A 13,779-nucleotide genomic window follows, 5' to 3' on the forward strand; every position below is an offset into this window, starting at 1 on the left:
GGCTTTGGAGAGGGCCACAAAGTCTTTATTGGGAGGAACAGCCGCCCGGCCCCCCTCACTGCAGACGGTAGACGCACTCGGTGTCGGGGTAGGGCGGCAGATTCAGCTGGTACTTCTTTTCCAGAGCAGGTGGCACAAAGCGACCCCCCAGGTAGTGGTAGCGCCCAGTGAACTGGGTGGCCGACTTTTTGGGTGCTGTCAGGGAGATGAGCAAATCTGGCTGGATCCCTCCGGAGTTCCCCTTCTCCACGTCCCATCCTGAGAAGAGGATGGTATTCAGGGAAAGAGGACGAGATCTGTTCCTCTTCGTGCCCTGCTCTACCCCTGTCCTGAAGGAGCGGGAGGCCCCTGTGTCCCCACTTGAGGAACCTTTGTTGAGTCCTTGAAGCTCCATGGACCCCTGGGCTTTGGTCTCTTGGATCCAACACATACAGGCAGTAGTCCTTAGCTCTGCTCCCTGGCCCTTTTGTGGAACCCACAAAGCTGTGTTCTGCTCCTCCAGACGCAGCTTTAAGCTTGGTCTGAGCCTTGGGTCAAGAATGAGGACGCCCAGGTGCCTGTCTTAGGACAGGGCAGGGTCCACCCCCCAGTCCCTAGCTTCCTTGGACCCAGCACCTGAGGGGATGTCAATGCTCGCGATGGGCACCGTGAGCCCATTCAGGACACTCAGGATGCTGCGGAACGGCTCCCGGACATCGCCTTTGAAGCTGAAGCCAAAGATGGCGTCCACAACCAGCTCATACAGTTCGTCGATCAGCCTGGGCTGTGGGGGGCAGGAAGGGGAGCACGTCACAGCCCGCAGCCGCACAGGGGGCCGTTGGGAGGCGGCTGTGCCTTGCATGCACCACTCACAGAGGCACAAATAGGTCACCGATTTAGGAGGCATTCTCAGGCCTAGACTTCAGCACAAGCTGGTCATTGATGAGGCCAAGCTGAGCCCAGACAGATCTGTTCTGAGGGCCTGCCGGACCCTGGGGAGGTACAGGGTTTGATGGCCTGAGTCCAGGAGTCAGGACAAGCCACTTGCCTTCTCTGCACCATCCCAGTCTCTTCCGCTGTTGAATGTGTTAAAAACAAAGTTCTCACTTCCACCCCTGGTCTGTAGACTAAGGAAAGGGTTTAGGATGAGGCAGTTTACTGCTTACGAGTCCTGACCTCCGCGGGAAAGCGCTGACCGTGGAAGTGAAGGGAGAGGGGCTTCAGGGAAGGCGGCAGGAGGGCACTGATGGAGCACGTCCACTGGCGGGGGCTCCCCTACCCAAACCGCCCAGATCGGCACCCCCGCCCCTGCCTGCACGGAGTCCACCCTCCAGAGAGATCAGCGAGCGAGCTCGGCCTGGGAACAGGAGGAGGAGCAGGACACCGGCGGTGGCTGGGGAACGGGAGGACCCCCACTGGAACCACCTACCTCCGGGGGCATTTCACCAAGGAAAGGGATTTCCATTTTCTGACACTGGGTCACCAGCGCTGTGAAGAGCGGCTTGTTCGGCCTTTTGGGGTAATAAATGGTTGGCTGGTAGCCCTGGAGGAAAGGAGAAGGGTCGTCCGAGCCCGGGTCCCGGAAGCCCCGCCGCCCCGGTCCTCGCCCACACACTCACGAAGAGCTTGAGGTGCCGCGCGCAGACCAGACCGTCTCCTCCGTTATTCCCGGGCCCGCAGATGACCAGGACGGCGGGGGGGCTCCGGGACATGGACTTGGGGGGATAGGCCTGGAGGCGGGGTCAGAGGGCAGTCAGGGGCGCTGGGCGGCCCCGCGCCAGCCCGGCCCGCTGTCCCCGCCACTCGGCGGTGCCCAGGCCGCTGACCTTGGCGATGGCCGTGGCGCAGCTCAGCCCGGCCAGCTCCATTAGTTGGTCCACGCTGAACTGGTACTCGTTGAACAGCTCCTCGTCCACCGCCTGGGCCTCCTCCTGGCTGCGGACACCCCGAGCCTCAGTCCCGGCGCCCCGCGCGCGGCCCGTCCCCGCTCCCGCCCCCCAGCGAGCCCGCCCCGGCCTCGCCTACCTCAGGTACTTCACCGCCGGGCTCGCCATGTCCGCAGGCTCCCCGGGGCCGCCCGAGCGCGGCCGCCGCGTCCCCCACCACGCGGGCCCCGCACGGCAGGCGCCGGCCTGGCCCGAGACGCGCCGCAGATGGGAGCCGGCGGCCAGCAGCCCGAGCCCCAGCAGCGTCCGCAGCGCGGACATGGAGCTCGCCCGGCGCATGTGCGGCGCCGGCTCCGCCCTCGGAGGCGGGGCCGCGGGGTCGCTCCCCCTCCCCCCGCGGACGCGGGGCCGCGCATTCCGGGGGGCGGAGCCGCCCTGCGGGCAAAGTGTATAGCAATGGGTCCTCGGGTGCCGGTGGCGGTGCGGGCAGCCCGGGGTCCTGCCCTGGCACTGCCCGGCTGAGTGGACGGGGCCTCCCTGGTGTCCGCGTCCCGTGAGCTCCCACTTCGACGGTGCGGGCGCTCACAAGGCCGGCCCGGAGCTCGGGTCCTCGCCGTCGAGGCCGGTCCCTGCTAGAGGGACAAGCGCGGGTGGGAAGGGAGCCGGGCTTCATTCAGGAAGCGGGTGACCTGGGAACGGGGTGGACCGCACCCCAGGGCCAGCCTTCAATCCGAGCGATCCTGGAGCGTTTTGAAGGGGAGAGCGCCAGAAACGGGGGCTCGGTGCGGGAGAAGCCGGTGCCCGGGCGGTGAATCGTTCGTAAACACAACCCCGAGCAGGCCAAGTGTTCCCCAGAGCCCCTTCGCGCCTCAGGGAAAGGGGGTGTCGTGCTGCAGACCAGGGGCCTTAGGTCGGCAAGCAAGGACTGCAGAGGCTTGAAAGTTAACCCCAAGGCCCTGTGGACTGCTGTTTGCGGTGTAGTTTGGGACCCCTGTCCCAACCACATTAGCTGCCCCTGCCCACCTCTGCTTACCAGCATAGCGCGCTCCGTTTCCCTGATACTCAGCGTTTGCCCCCTTTATCAAGGTAGGTGATACTTATGGTGGGGCACCTGGCCGGCTCCGTGGGAGGAACATGCCCGCCGGTGATCTCCAGGTCATGAGGGTGTAAAGATTACTTTTATTTATTTTTGTTAAAGATTTTACTTTTAAGTAATCTCTACACCCAACATGGGGCTTGAACTCATAACCCTGAGTTCAAGAGTCATAGGGTCTTCTGACTGAGCCATCCAGGGGCCTCCTGAAGATTCATCTCTAAAACACAGTGCGAGGCGTGTTTTTTGAGCATGTGCCCCGTGCTAACACGAATCAGCTCATTTTATCCTTGTGGCAGCCCTGTTACCGTCCCCATTTTCCAGACTGAGAAAACTAAGCTCCAAGATGTTGACTGACATGCCCAATGATACAGTGACAGCTGTCCACGGAGCGAGGGCCCAAGCAGCTTGAGCTAGTCTGAACTCTGAAGCATTATCTTGTAGGGTGCGGCCTTCCACGCGTGAGGGAATAGGTAGAGCGCTGTCGCTGCTGACTTCATTCGACGCGATGTAGGAATAAAACAGGGACACGCACATACCCCACCACATGCCCAGAATTTATAAGACAGCCACTGGAGGGCTGTCCCGAGGAAGGAGGAGCTGAAGACCTACTCCATCTTACCGCTGCCTTTCAGACTTCCAGAGTTTTCTTTGGGAAATGCCTTTAAAAGCAGTTTAGGAAGGACACAGTGATCACTGCCCTGCTGAGTTCCAGATGCTTACCTATTTCATCCTGTCAATCCTATGACCTGGCTTTATCCTCACATTATAGCACAGAGAAGTCAAGTAATTTTCCAAAGACCACACAGCTAGGGGTTTCTGGGTGCCTCAGTTGTTGGGCGTCTGCCTTCCACTCAGGTCATGGTCCCAGGGTCCTGGGATCAAGCCCTGCATTGGGCTCCGGCTGGAAGCCCGCTTCTTCTTCTCCCTCTTCCCCCGCTTGTGTTACCTCTCTTGCTGTCTCTCTCTCTCTCTCTCTCTCTCTGTGCCAAATAAATAAATAAAATCTTAAAAAAAAAAAAAAGAACATATAGCTATTAAATGGTAGAGCTAATGACGGTTGATACAGCATTGGCCTGACCCAGTTTCAGTATTCCCGTGGGGCAGGTGCTGCTACCTGTCCCCCAAAATCCATTCTCTTCTCTTCCTTTGGCAGCAGAACCCCTGAGTTGGGTCTGGGCGCGGGGCTGCCCAGCTGAACACTACATTTCCCACTCTCCCTTGCAGCAGTGACGCATGTACGTGCGACTACATGCTGACCAATGAGGTCTGAGCAGAGGGGAGGTGTGGCGGCCAGGTCCTCCCTTGGGGGGGGGGGGGGCTTATTTTCCCGCACTTCCTCTTTCCCTCCTGCCGGCTGGGAACAAGGGCTGTGCAGCCACCGAGCAGCCATTTTAGACGAGGGCAGGGAAAACCTGTGTGGGGACCACGGGGCGTCCTGCGGACTCCCCAAGCTCCGCGAACCGGGGCTGCTTTCATGGGAGAGGAACAAATTTGTCTCTGTCTCTGTTTAAAGGCGGGGTACGTCGGGCTTTGTTACCAGGAGGTGGACCTGCATCCCACACAAGACATCATGAATGCCTGACGAGGTGCCAAGGAAGGTGGGCCGCCGTGTCCCCAGCCGCCTGTTCCATGCGTGGCACAGGCTAGGTCCCCTGCAGGTGTTTAACGGCTCCTCAAACTCTCAGGGTGAAGTACTTCACAGTTATAGAAGCCCTCTTCCCTGACGCGAGCGAGAATGGGTTATTTTATTTCCATTTAAAAATGCATCCGTTTGCCATCTGTCGGAGTGCGGCCGGCGTCTTCTCCTGGAGCCCAGGACTGGAGCTCTGCGTCCCTCCTGTATCAACCTCATTAGGGGTCCCCTGCACTTTCCAGGCTGCTTCCTGGACGTGGAACAGTTAATGGTGTGTTTGAGGCAATCTGAGTGCAAAATTCATGTAGATTTTTACTATTTTACCCCAAAATGTGATCATCGTCTTGCTCACATGAATTCAACAGTAGTTTTTGAATTGACTCACCTTAATCAAGACTTCCAAGGATTCAGCTTCGTTTTCGTACAAACAGGGCTTGTTTTCACACTTTGTTCATCAGTTTGTGTGATGTTTAATTGAATCACGAGTTACAAGAACACAGGCAGTCGGCGTCAGCACATTCGGTACCAACACAATCAGCCCCCCGCAGGCCCTAGCGTAAACGGGGTGGCAAGCCGCACGCCATTCTACGAGGTGCTCACCGGCCGGGTTTGAATCCTGGCTTCCCCGCTTCTCAGTTGTGTGGCCGGGAGGACACCCATGTTCTCCTCATCTGTGAAAGGGGGTCGTCTGCTGTGAGGACTGCGGGAGAAAACCCTTGGGAAGGGCTCAGAGCAGGGTGTGGTGGGCGCTGAGTGACCCACACACTTTCCAAAATGTGGTGGCTGCTGACAGCAGCGTCCGGCACGCCTGAGGGGCTGTGTCCCCAGCGCGTGACTTTCATGGAGGCGGTACAGTCCATCTGTGGGCTAAGATGAGTCCTCTGTAGCATTTAGTCCCCATTTCCACTTCGAGAATGTGGAGGTCTGGAGCGAGTCCATGACTGCAAAGCCTCCTGACCAAGATGTCACAGCTTTTAGAGCGGCGAGGCCTCAGCAGTCATGGATCCAGAAGGAAAAGGGGGAAATTCACGGTCCATTTTCCCTTTTTCTTTTGCCCATTGAGCCCCAAACTCCCAACAAGGAACAAACAACACCTCAGTGCCCAGACTGCAAAGGCCCTGTTCAGCCGACAGAGGTGCCTTCTTGCCGGTGGTGTTCCCTTGTGTGTCCGTAGGGCACTGGACAGCGGGGAAGAGCCTTGGTCCCAGAAACCACAGAGGCCACACTCAGGGCCTGCAGAGTGGGGTCACACGATCACACAGAAGCCAGACTCCGTGGGTCTCCTCTGACGGCTTCTGCTGGGGGCTTCCCTGGGCCAGCCCGACCACCTGCGGGAGGCAGGGAGGGGCTTGCCAGTGGGATGCTGGAGAGAGGCCAAAGGGCCTCCCGCCCTGGCGGCAGCTCCTGGCCCTCGCCTCCCTCCGCGGCTAGGCTCCGGGGCAGGAGGGGGAGGTTTGAGCGCACGCCCCCACCCCGACCCTGTTCAGCTCAGCAGGATTGTCCCTTTCTGGGGGGACTCCAGTCCGGCTGAGCAGGAGACAGGGAACACCCCAGGCTCTAGAGCTGGATGAGTGTTGTTCCCATGGTTCAAGGCCAAAGACAAAGTCCCCCAATCACTGGACCACATCTTCCCCAGTTTGACCAGTGATCATGTTCTGTTAAAACCATTCAAAGTCACATCCTTTCACACTCCTTTTATCCATTCTTCAGGCCTCCTCCCCTCCCCCACAGGGACCTACCTATTGGCTTGGGGGCCACTGGGTACCAGAATGCCAGGGTGCTCCTTTTGGAGGGGGCCTCGGCCTCCAAGCAGGAGATGGGCCCCGGTTCCTGGACCTGGATGGAGAGGGACAGCCACATTCATCACTTGCCTCTCTGGACCAAGAATCACATGGTGGGAAGAGAAATCTTTGGGAGAAGAGCAGGGAGGTGGGGGCGGGATGCGCGCCTTGGTCACTGACAAGGAGGGTGCACCAGAGCCTGCACTCTGTACAGGACAGGTGTCCGGCAACAACTCGCTGCCGTCTGGAGGACACACTACAAACAAAACAGGGAATTCCACTCGGAATAGCATGTAGCCAGGAATGGGGAGGGTCTGGACTATGCGGTCCTCTGTGGATTGGGGAGGCAATGTAGCCAGAGGTTGGAGCCTCTGGGGGAAGCTGGTAAACAGGGAGCTGGACAAGATCAGCACCCGGTACCTGACACGTAGCAGGCTTGCAGTAACACCTGTGCTCTAAGATCCACAGTTCTAGAGGCTAGGAAAGCCGCGGAAGCCAGGGGGAGAGGTGACTGCGGAAGGGGAAGCTGGACAGGGTCCTGAGACATGAACGGGACAGGAGCGGGATGGGGAGGGCTGGACGGCCTCAATGGCAGACCAAGGCCGGGAGCCCTTGGGGAACCGGAGGGGTTGGGACAGCGCTCTCATTTTCGGGGAGGAGATGCACAGCCGGGCGGGCCTGCTCCCACTCACGCTCCAGGCTCTGCGCCCAAGACACCACGGGGACATCATCGGGAAGCGGCTGGTCCTCTGTCTCCTCCTGGCTCTCCATGCACTCTTCTTCTTCCCACCCTCTCGAAGACCTGGAGGGGTGGGGAACAGAGGGGAGAGCAGCACCAGGCCAGCCTCTCCTCCCTGGGGTGCCTGCAGACCCCAAACCCCCACCCAGCAGCCGCATGCCTCCAGCGCACCACCCCTCTCCCCCACCAACCCTGGAGCCCCAGCCTTGCCCCACTCACCTGTGTGGCACTTCTGCCCCACCCCTTCCCGCCCTGGCTGGGGGCCCTGCTGCCACCCCTGGAGCCTGGGTCCTCCCTGGCGCCGAAGTCTGGGAATAGTGGGGAGCGAAGGGAACTGGCTAGGGGTGTATTTGCGAGTGTGTGTTCTCTGCACACACCACGGCCCCCCAGAGACACAGACGTGCTACAGACAGCCTGGGGCGTGCCACCCATCTGAGAGTGGAAATCCGTGGTGGGGTCTCGGCTAGTGACTCTCAAGGTAGAATCAGGCTCCCCATTATCACGCCTGCCCAGAGCCTGGCCTCCACCCCCACCCTGCCTGGAGCCTCCGGGGGCAAAGTCCCAGAAGGCTGGTGGCCGCCAGCCCTCTGCCCCGAACCAGACTAATTTCATTTTGCTTGAAAATTATAAATACAGTGTCCTGGTCTTTAAGAGAAGACATAAAACTCCATTAAACACATAGAATAAATACCGAAGTATAATTTTAATTCCTGGAGGGGAGTTGGTTGCCTGAGAGCATCTCAGCAGAGACAGGGTTGGGGGGAGCCAGAGAGGGAGGGGACGGTGACACCTGCAGGGACCCGCGGGCAGCCCCGCCTCGGGGGACAGGCCCCTCCCTGGAGCACTGCCCCACCCTGTGGCCTTTTGGAGAACTGCAGCCAGGGACTTGCTTTCCACCCGCTCTGGGTAGGGCCTGGCATCCTTGATGGCACCTGACGCTCAGCTGCTGGGTCAGTTACCACTCAGCCAGAGACGGGGCACAGCCCAGCGCTGGGAGATATGCCAGAATTCTCCGCCCACCTCCCCACCCCCGGTGTCCTTGGGAAAGTGACCCGTGTCCCCTCTCCAGGCTCCCCTCGCCACCCCCGGGCGGATGAACACCCAGGGTCCGGGCAGCATCCCTGATGGGGTCAGCTCTGCCTGCCACCACCTCCTTCTCAGGGTGGCCTCTCCCCACCCCCAGGTCCCTGTCCAGGGTCACCTCACCAGCATGTACGTTGGGACAAGCCCAGCCTGCGTCAGGTTCATCCTCATGACATGGGCCAGCTTGGCCACCAGCCGGTCCCGCACAGAGTCTGGCTCCTTCTGGAGAGAGGGTGGATAATGGGGGAATGGGGAGGGTCTGGGCTATGCGGTCCTCTGTGGATTGGGGAGGCAAGAAACTGGAGAGGGCGGAGGGAGGGGGGCTCTGTCTTTCTTTCTCTCCTACCCCATCCCCACGCCCTTGCCCGGATCTTGCTACTGCCCCCCTGGAACTGTGAAGGGACAGGATCTTCCTCACAGCAGAGTCCCGGGACCTAGCACACAGTGTGCCCGTTGTGCGTTTGGTGAGTGGATGGAGAGATGGCAAGGAGAGGACAGAACGCGGGACGGTCAGCAGACAAGGCTTGCTGGAGGCGTAGAGGAAGAGCCGGGTTCTGGGAGGGGTGGTCTCACCTGACTCCGGGCCAGCGCTTCCTTATAGTAGCGCAAGGCCTGGTCGTGCTGCCCCAGTCTGGCTGCCGCAGCCCCCAGCCCCTCGCAAGCCTGCCACTGCCCCTTTGTGTCCCCTGGGGAAGACAGCCCGGAGGTCCTCTCTTGGGTCCCCGCAGCACTGACCCTCCCTTCCAGAAGTACTCGCCACCAGCCCCCCGGGACCCCTGGCCTGGCCCCCTTGGCAAGCCACCTGCTAAGCCCTCACCGGTGTCCCGGGCGGCCTGGAGGGCATGCAGGTAGCTGTCTCGGGCAGCTCCGTGGTCCCCCAGCTGGCTCAGGGCGAATGCCAGGCCACCGAAGCTTCGTCCCTGCTCCCGCCGTTGCCCCACCGAGCCTGACAACAGAGCCAGTCCCGTCCTAAGAGGGGACCTTGACTGCTGAGACGTTGGCCAGCAACCCCAGCAGGCACCCAGGAGTCGAGGCGCTCAGCCCCAGCACCCCTCCCCAAGGCACCACAGGGATCGCAGCTCTCCATAGCCAGCCTCTCCTCAGGCCTGAGTTTTGGCCAGAAGGCATCTCCACCTGCCCGCCCCCCCGCCCCAGGAGACCTCCTCTCCCAGCTGGGGCTATGCCCTCTGCCCACTGCTGCCTTCCCAACCCCAGGCCTCGGCCTCTGAGCCCTCATCCCCCATCCTGTCCACCTGCCCCCTCTCCTGCACCACCAGCCCTCCCCTGGTTCTGGACATTCTGGCCCCATACCTCGCCCTAAAGGTCTGTCCACCTTGAGCCCCAGCTGGAGCCCCGCTGAGTCCCTATCCCCTTCCCCAGGCCCGGGTACCCACCATGCAGGTCAGCAGCCTTCTGGTGAAAGTCCCGAGCTTCCTGATAGTTGCCGAGGGCACTTTGGGCAGCCCCGAGGTTTCTCAGCACTGTGGCCTCCTCTCCTGGCCCCTGACACAGGGGCAGGGCCCGCAGGAAGGCCTCTGCTGCTAGCGGGAACAGTTGGAGCTGGGAGTAGCTCAGGCCGAGGTCAACATAGAGCTGCCCTGGAGGGCATGGCCAGGGTCACAGGTAGCCAGGCCAGTTGCTGCTGATGCTGCCTTGGTACGCCCCTGTGCCCCTCTTCCGGGGTCCTTCACCCTTTCCCCAGCCCCCAGAGAAGCCTCTGCCAGCACCCCACCTCTCAGAGCATCACTTGGTCTGAACATCCCCAGACCCACACCTCCTCTGCCCGAAGGCCTCACCCAGCAGGCTGCTCTCAGGGCTCCTCTCTGCAAACCTCCGGCTCTCCTCCAGCACCTGTACCACTTCGGCCACCCCATGCTGGCCGCTGTCCAGCATGCACACCGCCGCTGCCCCCGCAGCCAGGGCTGCAGCCTGGGACTGCCCAGCTTGGGCATAGGCCTGGCTAGCCTCCTGCAGACACTGGGCTGCGAGCTCAGGCTGTCCCAGGGCCCGGTAGCAGGCTCCCATTTTTGCCTGGGCTTGTCCCTGGTCGCCGAGTGGCCGGTAGTGGCCCAGGGCCCTGCGGTACCAGGCCAAAGCTCGAGGCAGCTTGCCCAGGGCCTCGTAGGCCAAAGCCACGTTGAAACACTGGTCTCCATGACCTCTGCCCTGTGCCTTCTCTGCAGGCTGGGCTTGCAGCAGCAGCTCCAGGCCTCTGGCTGGGTCCCCAGTCTCCACATAGGCAGCCCCCAGGTTGAAGGCACAGGCCCGGAAAACAGGGGTGTCCCGAGTTTGTGGGGGTTCAGAGGCCAGGACAAAGGCCCTCTGGAAGCAGGTCAAGGCTTCATGGTTCCGGCCAGCCAGTAGGGCTCCGTGGCCAGCCCTGGTGAGGGCTTGGATTCTGGCCTCGTGTTGCGGCCACTTTCTCTTCTTCTTCTTCTTCTTGGAGCTCGAGGGTTCAGGCTCAGGCCCTCGGGGCGCAGCCTCAGGGTTGGAGAAAGACATGGTGCTGACAGTGGGGAGCAGAAGGGTCAGTATGTTACCCTTGGCTTCCCCCAAAGCAGGATCCCTCCAGGGTGATTCAGCCCTACTCCCGCCCTACTATCACCTCAGGGTTTCAAGGCCTTCTCTCTGTCATTGTACTTTGCCTCAGTGATCCTCCCGGGGCCCTATCAAGCCTTCCTCCAATGTCCCAACTCATTCTTAGTCCTTCGGGACTAAGTAACAGTGCCCTCCAGAAAGCCTCCCCCACTCGACCGTCTGGGTCCTTCTGGACTCCCAGAGCACCTAGGCCTGTGTCCTTCACTGCGTCGATCATGCCGGGTTAAAGTTGTTGACTTTCTTGTCGGTCTCTCCTGCTAGGTCAGGGGAGAGCTGAAGGGGCCGGCACAGACCACATTCACGGACCGAGATGGACACAACGATGCGAGCGCACCTTACACCACTGAGCTGTGCACTGGGAACCCGCTTAACAAGGGAAAAGCCATGTAACGCACGTGTTACATACACATCCCCACGCCCACACAATCCTCACTGAGGGAGCGAAGGAGTAGACAGCAGATCGTGCAGGGCCTCTGCCCGTCGCCTCCTTCCTGCTGTTCCTCCCTAGACACCCAGCCACTCACAAGGACGGGTGCTCCTGCTGCCTGATCCCAAGGTGTAGATCAAGCCAGCCATTGGTGAGCTCCTGCTGCATACTCGGGGAGTGCCTGCGGCATACAGGCAGCCACCGGGCACCAAGGACACGGAGCCGAACGGGCTAGTGAGTTGGCAAGGAGGCAGCTTGGCGGGCAGAACGCTGTCTCTCCCTTCACTGCCCACGCCCAATCTCAGGGGACCTCTTCTCCGTGGCCGGCTAGTCCTGGTCCCCCAGCACCCTGTGGTGGCTTCAAATATGCTTTTCCCCACCAGGATCTCACCTCTCCCCTGGAAAGGCAAAGAAAGCCTTTTCCTGAGCTCTCCTCCCAGGAGCTAGAGAGAGGCGTGGCAAAGACTCAGGTCTGGGCTCTCAGCCCCTCTCCTTTCCTTTGTCCTTCCCCCTCTTTTTTAAGAGAGGCAGGCAGAGGTGATCCTCCTTTTAAAGAAATTCCCCATGACCAAGAACACCTAGGAATCTTGCCTTCAAGGCCCTCATCCGCGGGGCGTCCCTAGCTACCCCCTACCAGGCCTTGGGGCCCCAGCCACAGGATGCCTTACCTCCCTCGATTTCTCTGCGGCTGGCCTTCTGGAATGGTCCCTCTGGCTTGGGTTACCTGGCCAAGCTCTGAGCTCAGAGCCCTGGGGTTACCAGACAACCAGGTACCGCCCTCCACCCCTGGGAATGTTTTGATGGACAGCTCAGGCGCCCTATCTTAGTGCTGCGCCACTGACAGCGGTCAGGGTCAGGCACAGTTACCTGCATTCCATTGCCCTTCCTGTCCCCCTCACCCCTGCACACACCCCTCACGCCCCTCCCTGCAAGCAAGGACTCAAAGCGTGCTGGCTTGTTACCAGTTATGACCTCAGGGATGCTCTGTCCCGTACTGTCACTCTCTGGAGGAGGGGACCGGGCTCAGGAAGCAGGTGGGACCACCCCGAGGTCACAGAGCAGTGGTGGAGCTGGGATCAGATCCCGGAGTCTCTGATTCTGGGCTAATCAGCCTCGGGTTCTTTCCAGTGCACTGCAATTGCAAGCTTTAATGAGGCCTGGACTGCTCTAGAAGTGAACCCTTCCACACGCACACAGACACGTGCGCTGGGACATTTCACAATTGGGAGTGGGGTTAAAGTTGATGGTCAGAAAGGGCCTGGAGATCAGAAGAGTCTCTTTGCTTTCCCAGTCCTTCTCCCAGCTCCGCTGATCTGCAACCTCCATGTTCTGCTTAATGATAGGACAGCGGGCCCCAGGACGACAGGTGCCTGCGGGGCTAACCCGAGCAGGGTGGCCTGCAGCAGAAAGAAAACATCCTCATTTCCTGGCGGAGAGGTCTCTTTTAAGTAAAGAGGCCTTTGCCAGAAACAAAATTACCAGGAAGCCACTGGGCCCCCCTGCACTGGGCAGCCTTTGCTGAGGACCTGCGTGGTGCTGGGTGCCACATATGGGGCCCACGGCCAAAGCAGGCTTTCTCGGCTGCCACCACTCCTGCCTACAGGCTGGCCTCCAGGATGCCACCAGAGCCTGCCCAGGGCCAGACAGGCAGCTCAGGCCATGGCCACTCAGCAGGCTGCCCTTAAGGAGAAAAGCTTGGGGAGGGGGCAGGGACTGAAACTACGCTTGCCAAGTTCCGCTGACCTCTCCATGTCCTAGGGACCCTTTCTGAATCACCTGTTTTTTGGTTTCCACTTTAGGTGACGTATCCTTGCAACTGTCTCCTCACTTGGCCTCCAGTCTCCACTGTGTCCTGGATCCTTCTCTTTCCTGTTCTCCTTTGCTGCCCCTGTCCACCCTTGAATGCAAACAGACCCCACCCGTCTGCCCTTTGTGTAGACACTTCCATGAACACTCCATTCAGTCCTCTGACTTTCCTACTAATGATAAGCCCGTCATTTCTAGAATTAGATTCTAGACTCGGCTTGCCCATGCAGAATTCCTGTTTCCCCCCATCTACCCATCCCCTGTTCCCGCCATCAGCTGGAACCATGGGGGGCATCCTTGACCCCCTCAGGAGGCATCCTTGACCCCGTACTTGGTCCTACTGGTTCGACCTCTGAGCCCTCTCCCCATACAATAAACACTCAGTGCGTGTCATTGCTGCATGTGGTCCCTAATGCCAGTATGCAAGAAATACTCTCCTTTGGCCCTGTTTCCGGCCCCTGTTGCACTGGGATGGTGGAGACAACGTGAGTCAGCTGGGTTGGCCCCCTCCTATCTCCCACGGTGGAGGCCAAGTTGGAGGGAGTATGAGATGTTAAGACTTGAGAGGGAAGACCCGTTAGGTCCTTAACCATCTCCTTACAATCCACTTGGGCCCTCAGACCAAGTGGAAGAGGGGGTAACTCATCCGGGCACTTCCTTTCTGGCTGGGTCGGGGGTTTCTGTACATAAGGGTCTCATTACACCACTGTTCCCTGTGAGGGTCCAGCTGCCCAGGTCCTTCCTGGAAAGC

At 60.1% G+C, this 13,779-nt stretch overlaps 2 protein-coding genes across 2 annotated transcripts; both read right to left on the reverse strand.

Moving 5' to 3' along the window:
* Positions 1-6: 6 nt before the first annotated feature.
* On the reverse strand, positions 7-2,218 carry NAXE (NAD(P)HX epimerase). Its single transcript, XM_047704031.1, has 6 exons — positions 2,005-2,218; positions 1,806-1,914; positions 1,599-1,709; positions 1,409-1,522; positions 616-763; positions 7-258 (listed from the first exon to the last, which is right to left on the reverse strand). Exons 1-6 carry the CDS (start codon positions 2,202-2,204, stop codon positions 56-58), a joined length of 885 nt encoding a protein of 294 aa, XP_047559987.1. The 5' UTR covers positions 2,205-2,218; the 3' UTR covers positions 7-55.
* Positions 2,219-4,559: 2,341 nt separating this feature from the next.
* Positions 4,560-11,935, reverse strand: TTC24 (tetratricopeptide repeat domain 24). The gene is made up of 10 exons (XM_047704021.1): positions 11,891-11,935; positions 9,994-10,703; positions 9,592-9,795; positions 9,015-9,143; positions 8,771-8,883; positions 8,321-8,419; positions 7,334-7,422; positions 7,068-7,177; positions 6,334-6,430; positions 4,560-5,922 (listed from the first exon to the last, which is right to left on the reverse strand). The coding sequence occupies exons 2-10, from the start codon at positions 10,697-10,699 to the stop codon at positions 5,841-5,843; spliced, it is 1,629 nt and encodes a 542-aa protein (XP_047559977.1). The 5' UTR covers positions 10,700-10,703; positions 11,891-11,935; the 3' UTR covers positions 4,560-5,840.
* Between the last annotated feature and the right edge of the window lie 1,844 nt (positions 11,936-13,779).

This window comes from Lutra lutra, chromosome 15 (genome assembly GCF_902655055.1).
Source record: "Lutra lutra chromosome 15, mLutLut1.2, whole genome shotgun sequence".
NCBI classification, from domain to species: domain Eukaryota; kingdom Metazoa; phylum Chordata; class Mammalia; order Carnivora; family Mustelidae; genus Lutra; species Lutra lutra.

Bases quoted from the DNA above. Each gene is read 5' to 3' on its own strand.
- NAXE (XM_047704031.1), bottom strand. From the start codon at position 2,204: ATGCGCCGGGCGAGCTCCATGTCCGCGCTGCGGACGCTGCTGGGGCTC. The intron at 1,710-1,805 runs GTCAGCGGCCTG...CCCCGCCTCCAG, and splicing joins GCGCCACGGCCATCGCCAAG to GCCTATCCCCCCAAGTCCAT. The intron at 764-1,408 runs GTAGGTGGTTCC...TGCCCCCCACAG, and splicing joins TTGGTGAAATGCCCCCGGAG to CCCAGGCTGATCGACGAACT.
- TTC24 (XM_047704021.1), bottom strand. From the start codon at position 10,699: ATGTCTTTCTCCAACCCTGAGGCTGCGCCCCGAGGGCCTGAGCCTGAA. The intron at 9,796-9,993 runs GTGAGGCCTTCG...CATGCCCTCCAG, and splicing joins CCCTGAGAGCAGCCTGCTGG to GGCAGCTCTATGTTGACCTC. The intron at 8,420-8,770 runs GTGAGACCACCC...CCCTCTCTCCAG, and splicing joins AAGCGCTGGCCCGGAGTCAG to AAGGAGCCAGACTCTGTGCG.